At 56.7% G+C, this 15786-nt stretch overlaps 1 protein-coding gene and 1 long non-coding RNA gene across 2 annotated transcripts; both read left to right on the forward strand.

The window, feature by feature from the left end:
* Nucleotides 1-98: 98 nt before the first annotated feature.
* LOC141571219 (uncharacterized) lies at nt 99-1977 on the forward strand. The gene is made up of 2 exons (XR_012496028.1): nt 99-328; nt 838-1977. It is a non-coding gene; the product is annotated as an uncharacterized LOC141571219 (long non-coding RNA).
* A 4108-nt stretch (nt 1978-6085) lies between these two features.
* On the forward strand, nt 6086-12355 carry LOC148754929 (uncharacterized). Its single transcript, XM_088793105.1, has 5 exons — nt 6086-6185; nt 6263-6578; nt 8326-8377; nt 9535-9647; nt 10072-12355. The coding sequence occupies exons 1-5, from the start codon at nt 6086-6088 to the stop codon at nt 10238-10240; spliced, it is 750 nt and encodes a 249-aa protein (XP_088649231.1). The 3' UTR covers nt 10241-12355.
* Nucleotides 12356-15786: the final 3431 nt, after the last annotated feature.

Raw genomic sequence — 15786 nt, forward strand, 5'->3', positions numbered from 1 at the left:
GAGAGCGGCCCCGCCCCTTCCCCGAGTCAGCCCCGCCCCGGCATGGCCCCACCCCGACCACGCCCACACGCACTAGCCCGCCCCTCCCGGGTCTGGACCCGCCCCCTCCCAGTCAGCCCCGCCCTGGGCCGCCCATTTCAGTTCCTGCCCCACCCTCCGACTTCCGCCCAGAGCTCGGAGCTCGGGTTTCCCTGGCCGCCCCCAGGATCCCCTTTCCCACCCACCCACGGCTGCGTTGGCTTCGGTGCTCCGGGGAAACCCTCCCGGCCTGCTGCTGACGTCGCTGCCGGGGCCGGGCCAAGGTTCCGGGAGGACCTCGCACGCACAGGTGAGCAACCTCTGGGGCGCGGGCCAGGTGGGGCAGGCTCGGATCGCCTGGGGCGCCAGGAAGCAGGGCTGGGCCAAGGGCTGCGGGTCGTCTGGGGCTCAGCCCAGCGCCCCTTCGTGGCCTAACTGGCGGCCTGACAGGCCTCCAGGGTCCCCGCTGTCGCCCCTCCCCACCAGGCCGCGGGGCTCCGCGGGGAGGGCTGGGCCGTGGGAGCAGGTCCTGGGGCACAGGGCACAGTCCACAAGTGGCCTGGAGTCTCCCATGCCAGCGCCCAGCGCTGGAGAGGGACCCAGCTGTGAGGGACTGGAGGGGCAGGTCTGGCCCTCACCCCCAGGTGGGGAAACGGAGGCCCAGGTTTCTGGAAGCCTGGTGTGCAGCCCGACCCCAACTCGGGGCCAGAGGGGCGTCCCCGGGTCCCCCCGTGGGAAAGCAGGTCACGGCAACACCCCAGCCACACTTGAGGACCGTCTCATGTGCTGCATGTCACCTGTCCCCGTCACCCTCCGCAGGGCTCCCCATCTTTCCTCCAGAGATGGAGGGTGTAGACTGAGCAGTAATATCGACTAGGTATTCCATCACCAAAAAGGATTTATTCAGGAAAAGGAAAAAGGGCTGCAACCCAGCACCAGCCGGAGCAGACCCGCTGGCCATGTGCATATCCTGCCTTGTGTGTAAAGATGGAGGGTGTTGGACCCACCTGGTGGCTCAGGTGGTTGGAGCACAGGTGCTCCTAAAGCGGAAGTCACCGGTTCTATTCCCACATGGGTGAGTGAGCTGCGCCCTCTACAGCTAAGATTGTGAACAACAGCTCTGCCTGGAGCTGGGCTGCCCTGAGCAGCTGGAGTTTGGTGTGAGCTGCTGTGGGCTGCTGTGTGCTGCTGTGGGCTACCATGTGCCACCATGAGTGGCTGGCAGTGAGCTGCTGTGTGCTGCCGTGGACTACTGTGTGCCGCCATGGGTGGCCAGTGGCCATCGTGAGTGGCCAGCAGCCAGCGAGAGCTGCCATGAGCTGCTGTGAGTGGCCGACCAACAACCAGCGACCGACTGCCTCAGCCACGGGGGAGCGCAAGGTTCATAACACCAGCATGTGCCAAGGGGCTGTGTCCTACACAGCTAGACTGAGAAACAACGGCTTGAACTGAAGAGGGAGAAGGGGGGAAGCAAACAAATAAACAAAAACAACCAAAAAAAGATGGCAGGGGGCCGGCCCGGTGGCTCAGGTGGTTAGAGCTCCATGCTCCTAACTCCAAAGGCTGCCCGTTTGATTCCCACATGGGCCAGTGGGCTCTCAACCACAAGGTTGCCAGTTCAACTCCTTGGTGGGCTCCGCCCCCTGCAACTAAGATTGAACACGGCACCTTGAGCTGAGCTGCCTCCTGGATGGCTCAGTTGGTTGGAGCACGTCCTCTCAACCACAAGGTTGCCAGTTCAATTCCTCAAGTCCCGCAAGGAATGGTGGGCTGTGCCCCCTGCAACTAGTAACGGCAACTGGACCTGGAGCTGAGCTGCGCCCTCCACAACTAAGATTGAAAGGACAACAACTTGACTTGGAAAAAAGGCCTGGAAGTACACACTGTTCCCCAATAAAGTCCTGTTCCCCTTCCCCAATAAAATCTTTTTAAAAAATAAAAAAGCCTGCCTTGGGGTGAGTGTGGACTTGATCTTTACCACGGAGTCCAGGGCTTGGGAAAGACAAAGGTGATGTGAGGAAAGCAGAGCTGAGCTTCGATGGCCCGGGTCTGGGCTGGGGGCTGGACGCTAGCTGCCACGCCCGTTGGACGCATCTGTAGCAAATCTTGGCACTGTAGAGGTTCCCACTCTGACAGCATTAGGAAAAGCTCCCCTCCCACAAGAGCCATTTGGTCACTTGTCCTTTCCCACGCTGACCAGCAGGGTGGGCGACCGCAGTGGAAAGGCCATCAGGGCCATGACAGTTTGTCCTGAACTCAGGGACAAAAACCTGACCATGGGCTCGCATGGGGGAAGGCTGCCCATGAGCTGTGGGGGACCACACGTGGACAGTGCACTGCTATGGCAGGGCTCCCCCCATGATGGCCTCTCTTGCAGTAGGAGCGAGGGGCCCCACAGGCCTCATAGGGTGGGGTGGCCACTGAGAGGAGGGCTGGGAGCTGTGCCCAGGGCCCGATGGCTGGGCTGTGGGGTCCGGCTCCACACAGGCTTCTGCTGAGGCAGCGGTGATGCTGGGAAGGCATCTGGGCACCTGTCACCACAGAGGGCACAGCCCTGGGGGAGGCACCGGAGCAGCCTGGGGGGCCACATATAAACAGAGCACTGCCCCTGATCGCGTGTCCCTGGGAGAGAGATACACATGCAGACAGATGGAGGACTAACCAGAAGGTGAACGGGAGGTGACTGTGGAAAATTAACAGTTTTCTTTTGCATAAATTTCACAAAATTTGCACTTATTTAATTTTCCAAATACTCTACTATAGGCACAATTGCCTTTATAAATAGTATAAAAGCAAATAAGAAGCAAATAGAAACGGATATTGGGGTATTGGGAGAACTGGCAGAAGACCCAGCTCTCGGAGGGTCAGAGGGAACAGGCGTCTTTCTGTTGGCCCCAGGGTCATGTGGCGCAGTGACCCTTCCCCGGACAGCCAGCATGGGAGCCTCTTCTCGTTCTAGGGGAGGACTTGTGAGTGTCCTGCTCCCCTGTTACTGTTGAATTTTGTGCACCCCCCAAATCCATGTGTCAAAACCCTTACACTAGCACGTCATGGGACTGTGTTTGGAGATGGGTCTTTAAAGAGGTGATTTAGGTAAAATGAGGTCCTATGTAATCGATGATTAGGACACAGACACACAGAGGGAGGACCATGTGGGGACACAGGCAGGAGATGGGCACCTGCAAGCCCAGGGGAGGGGCCGCAGGAGGAACCAGCCTTGCCCACAGCTGGACCTGGGACTTCCAGCCTCCAGGATGTGGGACGATAAATGCCTGTTGTCCAAGTCGCTCCTCTGCGGTGCTTTGTCATGGCTGCCCGAGGAAACGCATACCCCACCCAGGGGCCAGTCCGGATGGGTTAGGGTTGTAAGTGGCCCCTGGGGAACCCTGGGCCCTGCAGGCCCATGCGGTCAGAATCCTCGTGGAGAGCCCTCCTCCCCCATCTGGTGGAGCGGCTGGTCAGCGTCTTGCAGCTGCAGGGCACACACGGGAAGCCCCTGCTGGTTGGTGCATGTCCGATGGCTCCACCAGGAGGATAAGCTCAAAGTGTGTGACCTCTACACAGTCTGGGCCCGAAGAGGGGACGCTCCTTCCAATTTCAGCCCATGGGCCAGGTCTGCCTGTGGGGTCCAGGGGTGGAGGTCTCACAGGGTCCACCCTGCACTGTAGGGACTGCTGGGGGGGGCTTTGGGGACCAGCTACGTGGGGTCCAGCTCAGAGCCATGCCTAGCCTCGGTACCAGGGGCCCTCACAGGCACCAGCAGAGAAGGAGCCTGGTGCAGTCCCCAGGCTGTGCCTGAGTCTACACTGCGGCCCCCCAGCCTCCCCTCTGGGGTGTCCACTGGGCCCTTGCACTCGGTCAGGGGTGCAGGGATGCCCCAGCTCTAGCCCAGAAGCGTGTGGCAAAGCACTTACCTGGGAAGCTGCTGCCCAACCTTCATTAAATTTTGGAAGTACTCTCAGGGATAAGAGGAGTTGTCTGTGGGAGAAGCTATGCAACAGTAACAGTCCTCTGCCCACACGGCACCCCTTGGGCCCCTTCTCTCCTCCTGCCCCTGCCCAGGCCCACCCCCAGGTCACTGGGCCTCCGTGTTGGCATGGCTGGGGGCAGGGTGCTGCTCCTTGAGGATGGAGCCTCCTGTGGGTCCCCGTGGGGGTCCTGCAGCCAAAGCCACACCAGGCACTTGGCTCCTGTTCCGACAGCAGGGTCTGTTCAGTGACGGCAGGCATGGCCGAGTCCTGGGCGCTGCGCCTGCCAGCTCTCTGGGTGGCATCCATTCCTGTGTTCACAGTGCCCTGGCACCAGCTGAGTCCAGCACTGGTGACTCTGGAGGACTGACTCCTCAGGGGTTCAGGCAGGCCCCCATCCAACCCCCACAGCAGCCCCCAGGGCTGGCCTCTCGGAATGACACACCTGATTTTTAGGGTTCAGTGTGGGAGCACAGTGCAGGCCCCCTGGGGCACAGGTCTTTGGTCTCTGTGGAGAGTCGTCCGGAGTGAGCCATGTATTCGGGTGCCTGAGGGGTCATTTTGCGCCCTTGCTGCAGGAAGGGCAGGTCCGAGAAGGTAACGGTGCAAATCTGGGGTTGAGCAGCCGGGTCTCCATGTAAGAACTGCGGCTTTGCAGTCGCAGTGTGTTTGCTGAGTCCTCTCTGTGCGGGAGGCCGGCTCCCATCTCAGCCCAGAAGATTTTTTTGGGGGGGGCAGGGCGGGGAGAGATGGAGCCCCGAGTCTCAGCTCAGCGTCCTGGGGCCCGGCCAGGAGCGCAGGGAGTGACCTGGGTCCCTCCTGGGAGTGACCTGGGTCTGTGGGAGGCGTGGGATGGTGGCCTGCGGTGAGCAGGACAGGCGCCCTGGGGCGTGGCTCTGAGCTGTTGCTGCAGGCACAGGGGAGCCCCCAGGGCCGTGCGATGTGACAATCACGTTGTGGGATCCGGAGGCTCACTCCTGCTCGGCACCCACACTGCTCACCCAGTCGCCTGTCCCTCAAAGGTGTGCAGTGGGTGTTGGTGGCATTGCCACCTGTCACGCTCGGCCCGGGCTTTGGCCTACTGGCTGGTGAATGGCGTTGAGAAACCAAGGTGGCCCTGCTGGGAATAATGTGGGATGGGCGTCCTGCGCCTGCGGCCCAGGCCCTTCTCGGAGGCTGAGTGGGCAGCTGTACCTGCAGAGAGCCCAGAGACGCAGAGGGCTGGTCAGCAGGCTGCTGTCACCCCCGGCCTTTCAGTGTCTGGGCCGCCTGAATGGGCCGCCGCCCTGAGGCACAGATCCCCACACAAAGGGGGCTCTTGTCCCGTACAGGCCCTTTTGCGAAGAAAAGCCATTGTCCCGAGCGGCCGCCCGCAGGCGGGGCATGCTCCAGTGCCCACCGCTGCGGCATCCAGGCCTGTCCACTCGCATCAGCGGACACTCACCACTCAGTGTGCTGCCGTATTTCATGTCAAGGCGGCTGGTTCTGGAGACATGAATGCCCACCTTTGTCTGCTGAGCTATTTTATTTACATTTTTTAAACAGCTTATCAAGGTAAAAAGATAGCTTTGCTTTAAAATGGGGCTGGGAGGGGGGGACTTGGCTCCAGGCCCACGCTGAGGGTCCAAGACCCAGGAGAAGGCCCTCTTCCCCCCCCCCCCCCCAGCGGACAGCCCTGGGGCTCCATGGAACCGTCTTCCCACAGTTGCTGCCCTGGCCCCTCTGGGTTTTCTTAGTTATTTTCCCAAAAAGCAGCGGCTCTGGGCCCTGTCTGGCCAGAGGTTCCTGCAGCCCCTCCCTGACCCAGCCCCCAGGCACCCAGCAGCTCACTTCTCAGTGGCCGACTCTCTCATCCTCCCAGGTGGAGGTCAGGAAGGCCCACAAGGTGCCAGGTGGGCCCAGCCCTGGGCAAGGTCCTTCTGTGGGGTCTGAGCCCCTCCCCACCTTCTGCCCCGGGGCCTGGGCTGGTGGGTGATCTTCCTACACCTGCTGGGCCTCCCATGTGACCAGGCAGGGGGCAGTGGGCAGCCTGGCCTGCAGTGACCTCAACAGAAGCTCAGACCGAGAAACGACTGGACACCAACTCTAAACAAGGCCCGATGGCAGTGACAGAGCCATATGGACCCCCAAACCCCAAGATGGGGGCCAGGCAGGGGGACTTCCTAGAGGAGGTGGTTCTCCTGCCAGCTGTCTCCCCAGGTCACCGCAGCTGCTCCAGATAAAGCCTGTCCCTCTCGCGTGGCTGGGTGATACCTGGTTCTGGGCCCTCCCTCCAGCCCAACCTCCAGGCCACAGAGTCCCTGGGGCTGCACTGCAGAACGAGGGCACCTCCCAAACTGTCCCTGGGGGTGTCACGGCCTTCCAGCCCCAGGCACCCAAGCCACACCCCTGCAGCATCCACGCAGGCCGCCTGGCCGAGAGAGGGCGCCCTAGGTGCGTGCAGAGCTCTGGGCGGGCCTGGACGGAAAGCTGGCTGCTCTGGGAAAACTCGGGAGAGCAGGCCAAGGAGGAGGGGGACCGCATGTCAGTCACCTCAGGGCCCTCTGACAGCGTCCCTGTGCAGCCATGTGGTGTGTACACCCCACGCCACAGGTGAGGCCTAAGCCACACACCTGGGGTGGGTGGGACCAGGCTCTGAGCACAGCCGGCCCCCCACACCGGCCCCCACCCTCTCCACAGCCCGTGGACACAGTGTCCACTCCTGGAGGGCCCTGACTGCAGGGCAGCAGGTGAGCAGGCTGGGGTGGGCACAGCAGGCCCCCTGGATGCCGCTGGCTCCTTGGGGGAAAGGAGTCCTGGCAGGCAGAGAGAGGGGAGCCTGGGGGTTATTGAGCGGGCCCTAGGCCAACCTCCGCAGAGAAGCTCCAGCAGCTGCTGTGAGGGCCAGAGCCCGGCCTGCCCATGGGCTCAGGCCACCATACCAGCCTACCCCCTCCAAGCCTGAGGCCTCGCTTCAGGGTTCAGAGGGGTTCTTGGATGGGTTGGGGCCCATAGAGGGCTGGGGCCTGAAGGAGCATGAAGTCTTATCCTCCACGGAGCTGTACCAGCCTGAAGGTGAAGGCTGCAGAGGTGGGGGGCGGGGCTCACCTTGTGGCCCCGCCCCACCTCCCTTCTCACATCTGGGGAGTCACTGGCCCAGATCCTGCTCTGGAGAGTGGGAGGGTCTTGATCCCGGAGGCATCCCTCCCACAACCCCTTCTCTCCGAACTCTGGCCCTATGACCCCTCCCCTGCCCTGTGCCCCTCCCCCAGCACTGAACCCTGTCTCCTGTCTTTCTGTCCCCTCCCCTGGCCCTGGGCCCCTGGGGCCTGGCAGAGGCCGAACTCCTGGAACCTGGCCAGGCTGTAGAGGCGCCGGTCGGTGCACGCTGAGCAGGGAAAGGCCCCCCAGCCCTTGGCCCCACCCTCAGGGAGATGTGGGCTGGAGGCTGGAACGGCCTTTCCCAGGCCGCTATTTTGGTCCTTTCTGTGAGCTGTGCAGGAGGGGCGGCTGCTCTGCGGGTTATTTTTGCTCATAATGGGAGCGGGATGTATGGAATTATTAATAGCACGGCCTGCCCTACGTGCCTGCGCTCAGGGCCTCGCGTTTGCGCTGCCGCCGAGTAGGAGGAGGTCCCTGGGCCTGGCTGGGCAGCCTAGTGTCAGGGTCCAGTTCTCGGCCACGCCCACTCCCCCATCCGCGGGACAGCTGCCCCCGAAAGTGATGGGGTGCAGAGCCTCTTGCTCTATGGGTCTTGGGCCAGATTTGTGCGTGCCCCCACACACACACCATACCACCTCTGCCTCCATGAGACAGACAGCCATTCAGTTAGTGGTTTGGGGGTGCACAGAGGCAGGGGGTGCCTGCCCAACACTTACTTGCCTGAGGGGAGGATGCTTCTGGGGGGGCTGGGGCAGGGAGTAGGTGTGGGGAAAGCAGGGTGCTGGGCTCCATGGGTACGTGGGGTGGGCTTCTGCCTCTTTCTGGCCCCCCATCTTGGTCTTCTACCCACTCATCAGCAAGCTCTGGTCCAGCACCCACAGCCAGGCCACACCCCAGCCTGGGAGGGCTGGGGGTCATTCCTTCCTGCCCCCCACCCCCCGCAGTGTGGGGCCTGGCTCAGTACAGGGGGCTTGTCAGCCAGGAGGCTTCTGGATTCCAGGCCCCTGGGCCTGGGGCCACATGGCTGATGGCTGGACTTGAACAGGAGCTGTGGCTGAGCCAGTGACAGGGAGGTGACCAGGCATCTGTGCAGCAGCGTGGAAGCCCCCCCCCCCCCCCCCCCCCCACACACACACACACACACACGGTGCTACCTGTCCCCAGGCCCAGTGTAACCTGCTCCCTTTGTGTTTGCCAGGCTATCATGCTGGGCACGGCTGAGGCTGCAACCAGAACTCAATGCTGAAAAGGTGAGTGTCTTTCTCATGTAAATGTTAGGTTCCAGCTTGGACAAGGCCCAGGTCTCAAGGGCAGGCGTCTCCCACTGAGCCCTGGGCTCCCTCCCCCAGGGTGGGGCCCGGGTACTGGATGTCAGGGTCACCTGTGACCTGAGAGGAGGGGCACGGAGGGACCAGCGAGGGCTCTGAGAGGTCAGCGGGCTGTGGATCACTCGCCACGGGTCTGCCAAGCCAGTCTTCCTCTGCCATGCGGTGGCCAGAGGGGGATGGGAGCTCCCAGGAAAATCGCACCCCTGGGGTTCTGCCCTGGTGGAGGTGCTCCTGACCAATCTGGCTTCCAGACAGCCTGACCTATGTGGGGAAGGGGAAGGGAAGTGACGAGGGGTCTTCTGCGGGAACCACTGGGAGGGGGCTTTGTCAACACCAGGCTCTTGCCAGGAGAATGGCTGGTGTGTCCCAAAGCCTCCCTCAGGGCCTCCTGGATGGTCTGGGTAGCTTGAGGGTCTTGTGTGTGTGTACCAGGCCCAGGCCATTTTGCCCACAACAAGGCATTTCTGGGCCACAGTACCACTGTGGTGTTTGCTCTCCATCTCCTGAGCTGCCCCAGGACACACACACACACACACACACACACACACAGCCCAGGACCACACACACACACACACACACACACACACACACACACAGAGCCCGGGACCACACACACACACACACACACACACACACACACACTGTCTCCTAGGGCATCCAGTCCTTTGTCATGGAGAGATGGGAGTGACCACAGAGCCCCAGAGATGGGACCCAGACAGCAGTGGGGCCTGCGTATGTGTGTGCGTGCATACATGACACTGCGTGTGCTATGTGTACACTGTGTGCACATATGTGAGTGTGTGTGTCCACTGTGTGTGTATTCATGTGCATGCATGCACATGTTTGTGCAGGGGCTCAGGCACTGGGTGCAGGCTGGGGCCAGTGTGTAGGGGTTTCCCAGTGGGGCCCAGGCACGTGGGGCCTCCTGCTCCCTTGCGGGGGGGGGGGGGGGGGGGCAGGTCACGTGCTCCAGCCTCCAGGCACTCTGGGTTCTGATGCTCTGGCCGGAGGTGAGTGTGGGGCCTTGGCTATGGTCTGTGTCCTAAGGGTGTGTGTGAATGCCCACTGCTCCACGACAGGATGAAACTCACGGAGCCCACGTGGACGTGACGGCTTCCCCAGCCTCCAGAGGCAGCTGCCGGCCCACAGACTCCTGGTGCCAGCCCGGCATGGACATCAGAGTCGGCACCCGGTGAGCCCCACGGGGGCCCAGGGTGAGGCAGGGGTGATAGGCCTGTGGGGTGAGACAACAAGAACTACATAAGCGTCTCAATATATAGGAAGAGAGTATAAAATTCAAAACTTATTCATGATAAAAAGTCTTAGCAAACTACAAATAAAACTTCTTTAATCTGATAAAGCGTATTACGGAGGGAAAAAAACTACAGCAAGCATCTGTTTTTAAAAAGTTTGATTAAGAACTAAAGTTTGATTACTGTAAGAACAAAACTGCGTGTTTGCAGCGTATGATTTTACACCTTTTGATGTGCATTTGTGTCCGTGAAACCATCACCAAAGCCAATACAGAGCCCACGGCTCTGCCGGTCCCTACCACCCTCACCGTCCCTGGGACCCCATCCTGCTTCATGTTACCAGAGATTCCTGTCCATTTCCAGAACATCACCTACACGGACTCACACAGCACGGCCCGTTCCTCTGTACACAGCTGCCTTGAGGTTCATCCATGTCACGTTTATGGCTGTGGTTCACACCTGTGCTGCTGAGCTGAGCCCCAGGGGACAGTGTGAGCAAGCCACTCGCCTGTGGGCATTCAGGTGCTTTTAGCTCCTGCCTGTTACAGGTGCAGCTGCTCGCACGTCTGTGTGCACTTCGGCTCAGGTAACTGCCTGGGAGAGCGGTGGCTGCATAGACTGTGGTGAGAAACTGTCAGGCGGTTCCTTCTCCAGTGGCCGCACCGTGTCCCCCCTCCCGCAGTGTGAGAGCTGCAGCCGCTCCCTCTGCAACACTTGCTATGGTCAGTCCTTAGATTTCAGCTGTGCCACCAGGTGTGTGGCAGCACCTCGTCTGGTTCTGACTGGCGACCCGTGATGCTGTTGTGAGCTGGTTGCATCTGTTTATCTTCCGGGTGAAGCAGCTGCTCCATCTCAGGCATGTTTTAGAGTTAAGTTTATTGTTTTCAGGATACTGACTTTTGAGATGTTTCACAATATCATGTGGATGAAAGTCTGTTGTCCTATATGTTGTTTGCAGACATTTACTTCACCCTGTGGCTGGCTTTTTATTATTTTCAGCACGTCTTTCAAAGGATGAAAGTCCCTGGCTTGTCGAAGTCCCAGTGAGCAGTTAAACACAAGTGTGTGGACCCGCCTTTTGGTGGTGGGAGCTACGTCTTTGCCTCATGCAAGGGCATGGACATTTTCTGCTGCTTACTTCTTGAAGTTCCATAATTTTAGGTTTTACGTTTAGATCCACGATCTGTTTTTAGGTCATTTTTCTATGGTGCCAGGTATGCAATGAAGTTCTTTTTTTGTAACATATGGATGTCTACCTGTTCCAGCAGCATTTGCTGTAAAAGATTCTCCTTTCCCATTGAATCCGCCTGTGCCTTCGTCAGCTGTCCGTGTGCTGACTGCCTGCTGCCGTCATCCACCGGGATGGCAGCTCCTCACTGCTCTCACTGCAGTGGCGCCATGGCAAGTCGGGCAGTGCTAGCTCTCCAATGCTGTTCTCCTGGTTTTTTTTCATTGTTCTAGACCCATTGCATTTTTCTATATGAATGGCAGAATCAGTTTCTACCCCCAAAAAGCATCCTGGGCAGGAGAACACAGCAGGGCACTGAGACCTCGGGCCTCACCAGCTGAAGAGCCGTACAGACAGACACAAGAGCTGGAACTGAGGTCCTTAGAGACGCTGCGTGCGAAGGAAGCGCTGGGGCCACAAGAAGGAGCTTTCTACATGGAACAGGCTTGTCCATAAAAATACAGCGGTAGATGGGAATCTCACCAAAACATCCGGAAGCTAAATGTGAAGGAACCTCCCAAAACATAGCACAGAACAAATAAACAGAGAGGAGGAAAATCACATAGAGAAGATGAAAAAAGTTAGAGGTTCTGTCAAGAAGGCCCAACATCCCAGTCATGGGGATTCCAGGAAGACCGTGGAGGGAAGGGATCAGCCGACAGCCTCCTGGTTGGAAGGACATGCGAGCTAGGCTTAGCGGGCGTGCGGACTGGCCAGAGAGTGGACGGAGAGAGACCCCCACTGTGGGCAGCCCTCCAAGCCTCGGAAAGAGCAGGAGGCAGGCCCGGTCCCGGGAGCAGTGCCTGCCGGTGCTAAGGGAGTTATGTCAGCCCCGAGTCTCAGCTCAGCCGGACTCTCCACTCGCTGCGGAGGACAAGCCTGGGACGCGTGCCATCTCCAGAGACATCCACACACCCAACCATGGGAAACTTATGGGGGTTTGCAGCCTGGAGGTGGGACAGGTGCGTGAGGCCACCACCTGCCATGATGGCTGGGCCTGGGGAGCAGCTGGGGCAGGACAGGTGAGGCCGGTCACCTGATGGTGGGTGGGGGACAAGGGCAGGGTCCTCAGGACAGGAAAGTAAGGAAGCGATGGAAGCAGACAAGTGTCAGCCCCTCAGAGAACAGGACAGTGTGGCCTTGCCGTGACAAGAGTGCATGGTCATAATGCTCTAAACGCAGCATGTGCTGGCTTAACAGAGCTCGACGGTGTTTGTTTGGGGAGGAGGGCCTCCAGGGAGACATCCACATGAAACACCTAAAACCAAGTAATTGCGAGATCGTAAGACAGGTGTGTTCCCTGGAGACACGGAGACAAAAACAAGACCATTGCAACATGGCTGTGCAGGTGGCTGGTGCGGGCGGGTGTGGTAACATGCTGCCTTTTCTGGAAGTCTGAAGATCCACTTGATTTTAAAACTGTGCCCGTGTGTGATGTTGATGGCAGTGAGAATCTTAAAATGTATTAACTTCAAAAGGAAGCGGGGAGGGCAGCAGCGTGTCTCTCCTGCAGACAGCAGCACGGGTCCCGGACCCACCACTGGCACCACTCAGGCACACGGGCTGGGCTGCCTGTCTCCTGCCCCACTCCCCCTCACCCGCCCTGGGCCTCTGCCCACCTGGGTGACTCCTGGGAGGGCCACCAAGGCTGCTCCCGCACTGAGCTCATCCCCATGCTTGTCACCAGCACCCCTGCCGCTCACTCATCTCAGAGGAAACTCCTTAGTGATGGTGTGTGTAACTCACCTGTTTATTAGGTGTGGAAACGCTACTCAACTCCCAGTTTGCCAAGAGTGTTGATCTGGAAGGGAGTTGAATTTTATCTGACACTCTTTCTTCATCTCGGGATTGTTACCTTTCGCGACTACTCTGTCCCCTTTGGTCTGCTATGACGGTCAACTACCGTGATGCACGCTGTCAAACCAGCCTTGCATTCCTGAGCTAGCCCCGCCTCTGCCAGGCTGCAGTACCATCTCCATACATGGCTGGGCTCAGTTTGCCACCTTTCCCTTTAGTTAGGAATTTTTGCATCTGTGTTCACAACTGACTTTCCTGAAATGTCTGTGTCTGGTTTTGTGTACAAAGTTAAGCTGGCCTCTGAAAATGAAACAGATGACAGCCCCTTCTTTCCTTCCCTCTGAAGTCATTTGTCTGAGATTATTTCTTCCTCAGATGTCCAGTAGAAACGGCCCGTCAACCTGACAGCCTCTCCTTGTGGAAATGTGACTATTGATTCATCTTGGCTAGGGTGGGGGGCAGGGGTTGAAGGAATTTGTCCATTTTGTTTACAGTTCCAGGTGTACTGTCACGAGTGTCCATAAGACCCCCTTGCTATTCTCAGATGTCAGCAGCATCCTGGTGAGTCACTGTTCTTGCCTTCTCTTATTTTCTTTTTCATTTCTCTTGATCAGTCTCACTTGAAGTTTTAGCTTTTTCAAAGAAAAATCTTTTGGCTTTTCCCTCCCGGTGTTATTGAGACATAACTGACATATAACACTGCCCTGGTTTTACGCATACAACATAGTGATTCACTGTGTGTATATACTGTGAAGTGATGACCACAGCAAGTGCAGCTACTATCCACCACCTACAGAGTTACAGCTTTTTCTTAGAACTTTTAAGATCTGCTTTCTCAGCAATTCCAATTATACAGTATTAGTAACTATAGTCCCCTTGCCCTGCATGACATCCCCAGGTCTATTTATCTTAGAACTGGAAAGTGCACCTTTGACCCCCTTCTCCCACTGCCTCACACCCCCCCACACAGCCCCCAGGAAAACCAATCTGTTCTCTGTTTCAATGAGTCCAGTTTTCTTTTAGATCCCACACATCAGTGAGATCATATGGCATTTGTCTTTGTCTGTCTGACTTATCTCACTTAGCGTAACACCCCCCAGGGCCATCCATGTTGTCACAGATGGCAGGGTTTCCTTCTTTCTCGTGGCCAAGTAATATTCCATTGTGTGCACACCACACCTTGCTCACCCTCTCAGCCGTCACAGACACTGACATTGGTTCCATGTCTTCACTATCGTGACTGATGCCGCACTGAAAACAGGGTGCAGACGGCTCTTCCAGATCCTGCTTTCATTTTTTTCCAATCACTATCCAGAAGTGGAATTGCTGGGTCATATGGCAGTTCTATTTTTAATCTTTTGAGGAACCTCCACACTGTTTTCTATTGTGGCTGCACCACTTTGCATTCCCTCCAAAGTGCACCAGGGTTCCCTTCTCACCAGCACTTAGCTCTTACCTTTTGATGATGGCCATCCTGACAGCAGTGAGGTGATAGCTCACTGTGGTTTTGACTTGAATTTTCCTGGTGATTAATGACTTTGAGCACCTTTTCATGTATCTGTTGGTCATCTGTGTGTCTTCTTTGGAAAAATGTCTATTCCATTTCCCTGCCCATTTTAAAATCAGATTATTTTGAGTTCTGTTGTTGGTTTTGTTTTGCTATCAAGTTGTATGAGTTCCTTACATATTTTGGAGATTAACCCCTTATCCAGTAGGTGGTTTGCAAATATCTTCTCCCACTCTGTAGGCCGCCCTTTCATTTTATTGATGGTGCCTTTGCTGTGCAGAAGCTTTTTAGTTTGACGTGGTCCCACTTGTTGGTTTTGGCTTATGTTGCCCTGCTCCTTGCATTTTGATCCTCCCAACCCACTCAACTAAATTTTAAGCCTTCTTTCGTCTTAAATACATTCCCTATCTTTCAGTCCATATTATTTTTATTATTATTTAGCTCAAGATAATTTTTATTATAATTTTTTTTCTTTTACCCATGGGGTAATTAGAAATTTGTTTCTTAATTTCCAAGTTATGCATATGTGACATTTTTAGTTGTCTTTCTGGTATGGTTTCTTCATCTCATCGCTTTGCTTGACATGAGGCCTTTGAAATGTGTTGTTATGAAGAAATCTAACTTCCAATCTTTGAAAAACTGTATCTTTTTCTCTGGCTACTTTTGGGGTCTTCCTCTGGCCGTGGTGTCCTGCACTCTCACTGTCAGGGGACTGGTTGCAGATTCCTTTTTACTTATCTGGTCTGGGATGTGTTGGGCTTTTTGAATCTGTGGATTGGTGTCTCTGATCAGTTCTTGAAATTTTTCAGTCATTATGTCTTCAAATAGTGCCTCCTCCCTCTCTCCCTCCCTGTTGTCTTTCTGGGACTCTGAGTATATGCTGACCTGCTCACTCTGTCTTCCCTGTTTTTTAACTGTCTTGTGTATTTCTTTTTATCCATTTTCTTCTGTGTCATATAGTCTGGGTAATTTCTTCTGCTGTCTTTCCCACTTCACCAATTCTCTCTTCATCTGTGTCCAACATGCTATAAAATCCATCCACTATTATATTTAGATTGTTGTATCTTCAGCTCTAGAAGTTATAATTTGATTCTATTTCAGCACTGTTATTTCACTTTGTTTGGCTTCCTGTTGCCTGAAGATAGTTCTGATTTGGTCTTTTCTTTCTTGGGGCATCGTACTCGTTGCTGTTTTGTGGTCTGGATCTCAATTTCAGCCGCATCTCTGACCTTCACCACCTGCTTTCTGAGCCTCACTCACTTGAGAAGCTGTCTCTGTGGCTCCCTGGTGAAGGTTCCTCCATAAAGGAGGACGAAATCGGGGGCTTTTTGCAAAGATGGAGGCACATCAAGAGGTTTTCAGTCACAATTTTAAACAGCTTCTCTGGTGGCACTAGATCTGTAGCCGGGAGAAGCAAGAAGGGGTGCACAGACACACAGGCAGGGGGTGTGGGTCCATCGGGGTCAGCCAGGAGCGAGGAGCTGCGAGAGGGGCTCAGCCTGAAGATGCAAGCCAGGTCAAGGGCTGGCCCAGCAGTGGGACCCCT

Source organism: Rhinolophus sinicus, chromosome 16, assembly GCF_057876585.1.
Source record: "Rhinolophus sinicus isolate RSI-liver-muscle chromosome 16, RSI-T2T, whole genome shotgun sequence".
Lineage (NCBI taxonomy): Eukaryota > Metazoa > Chordata > Mammalia > Chiroptera > Rhinolophidae > Rhinolophus > Rhinolophus sinicus.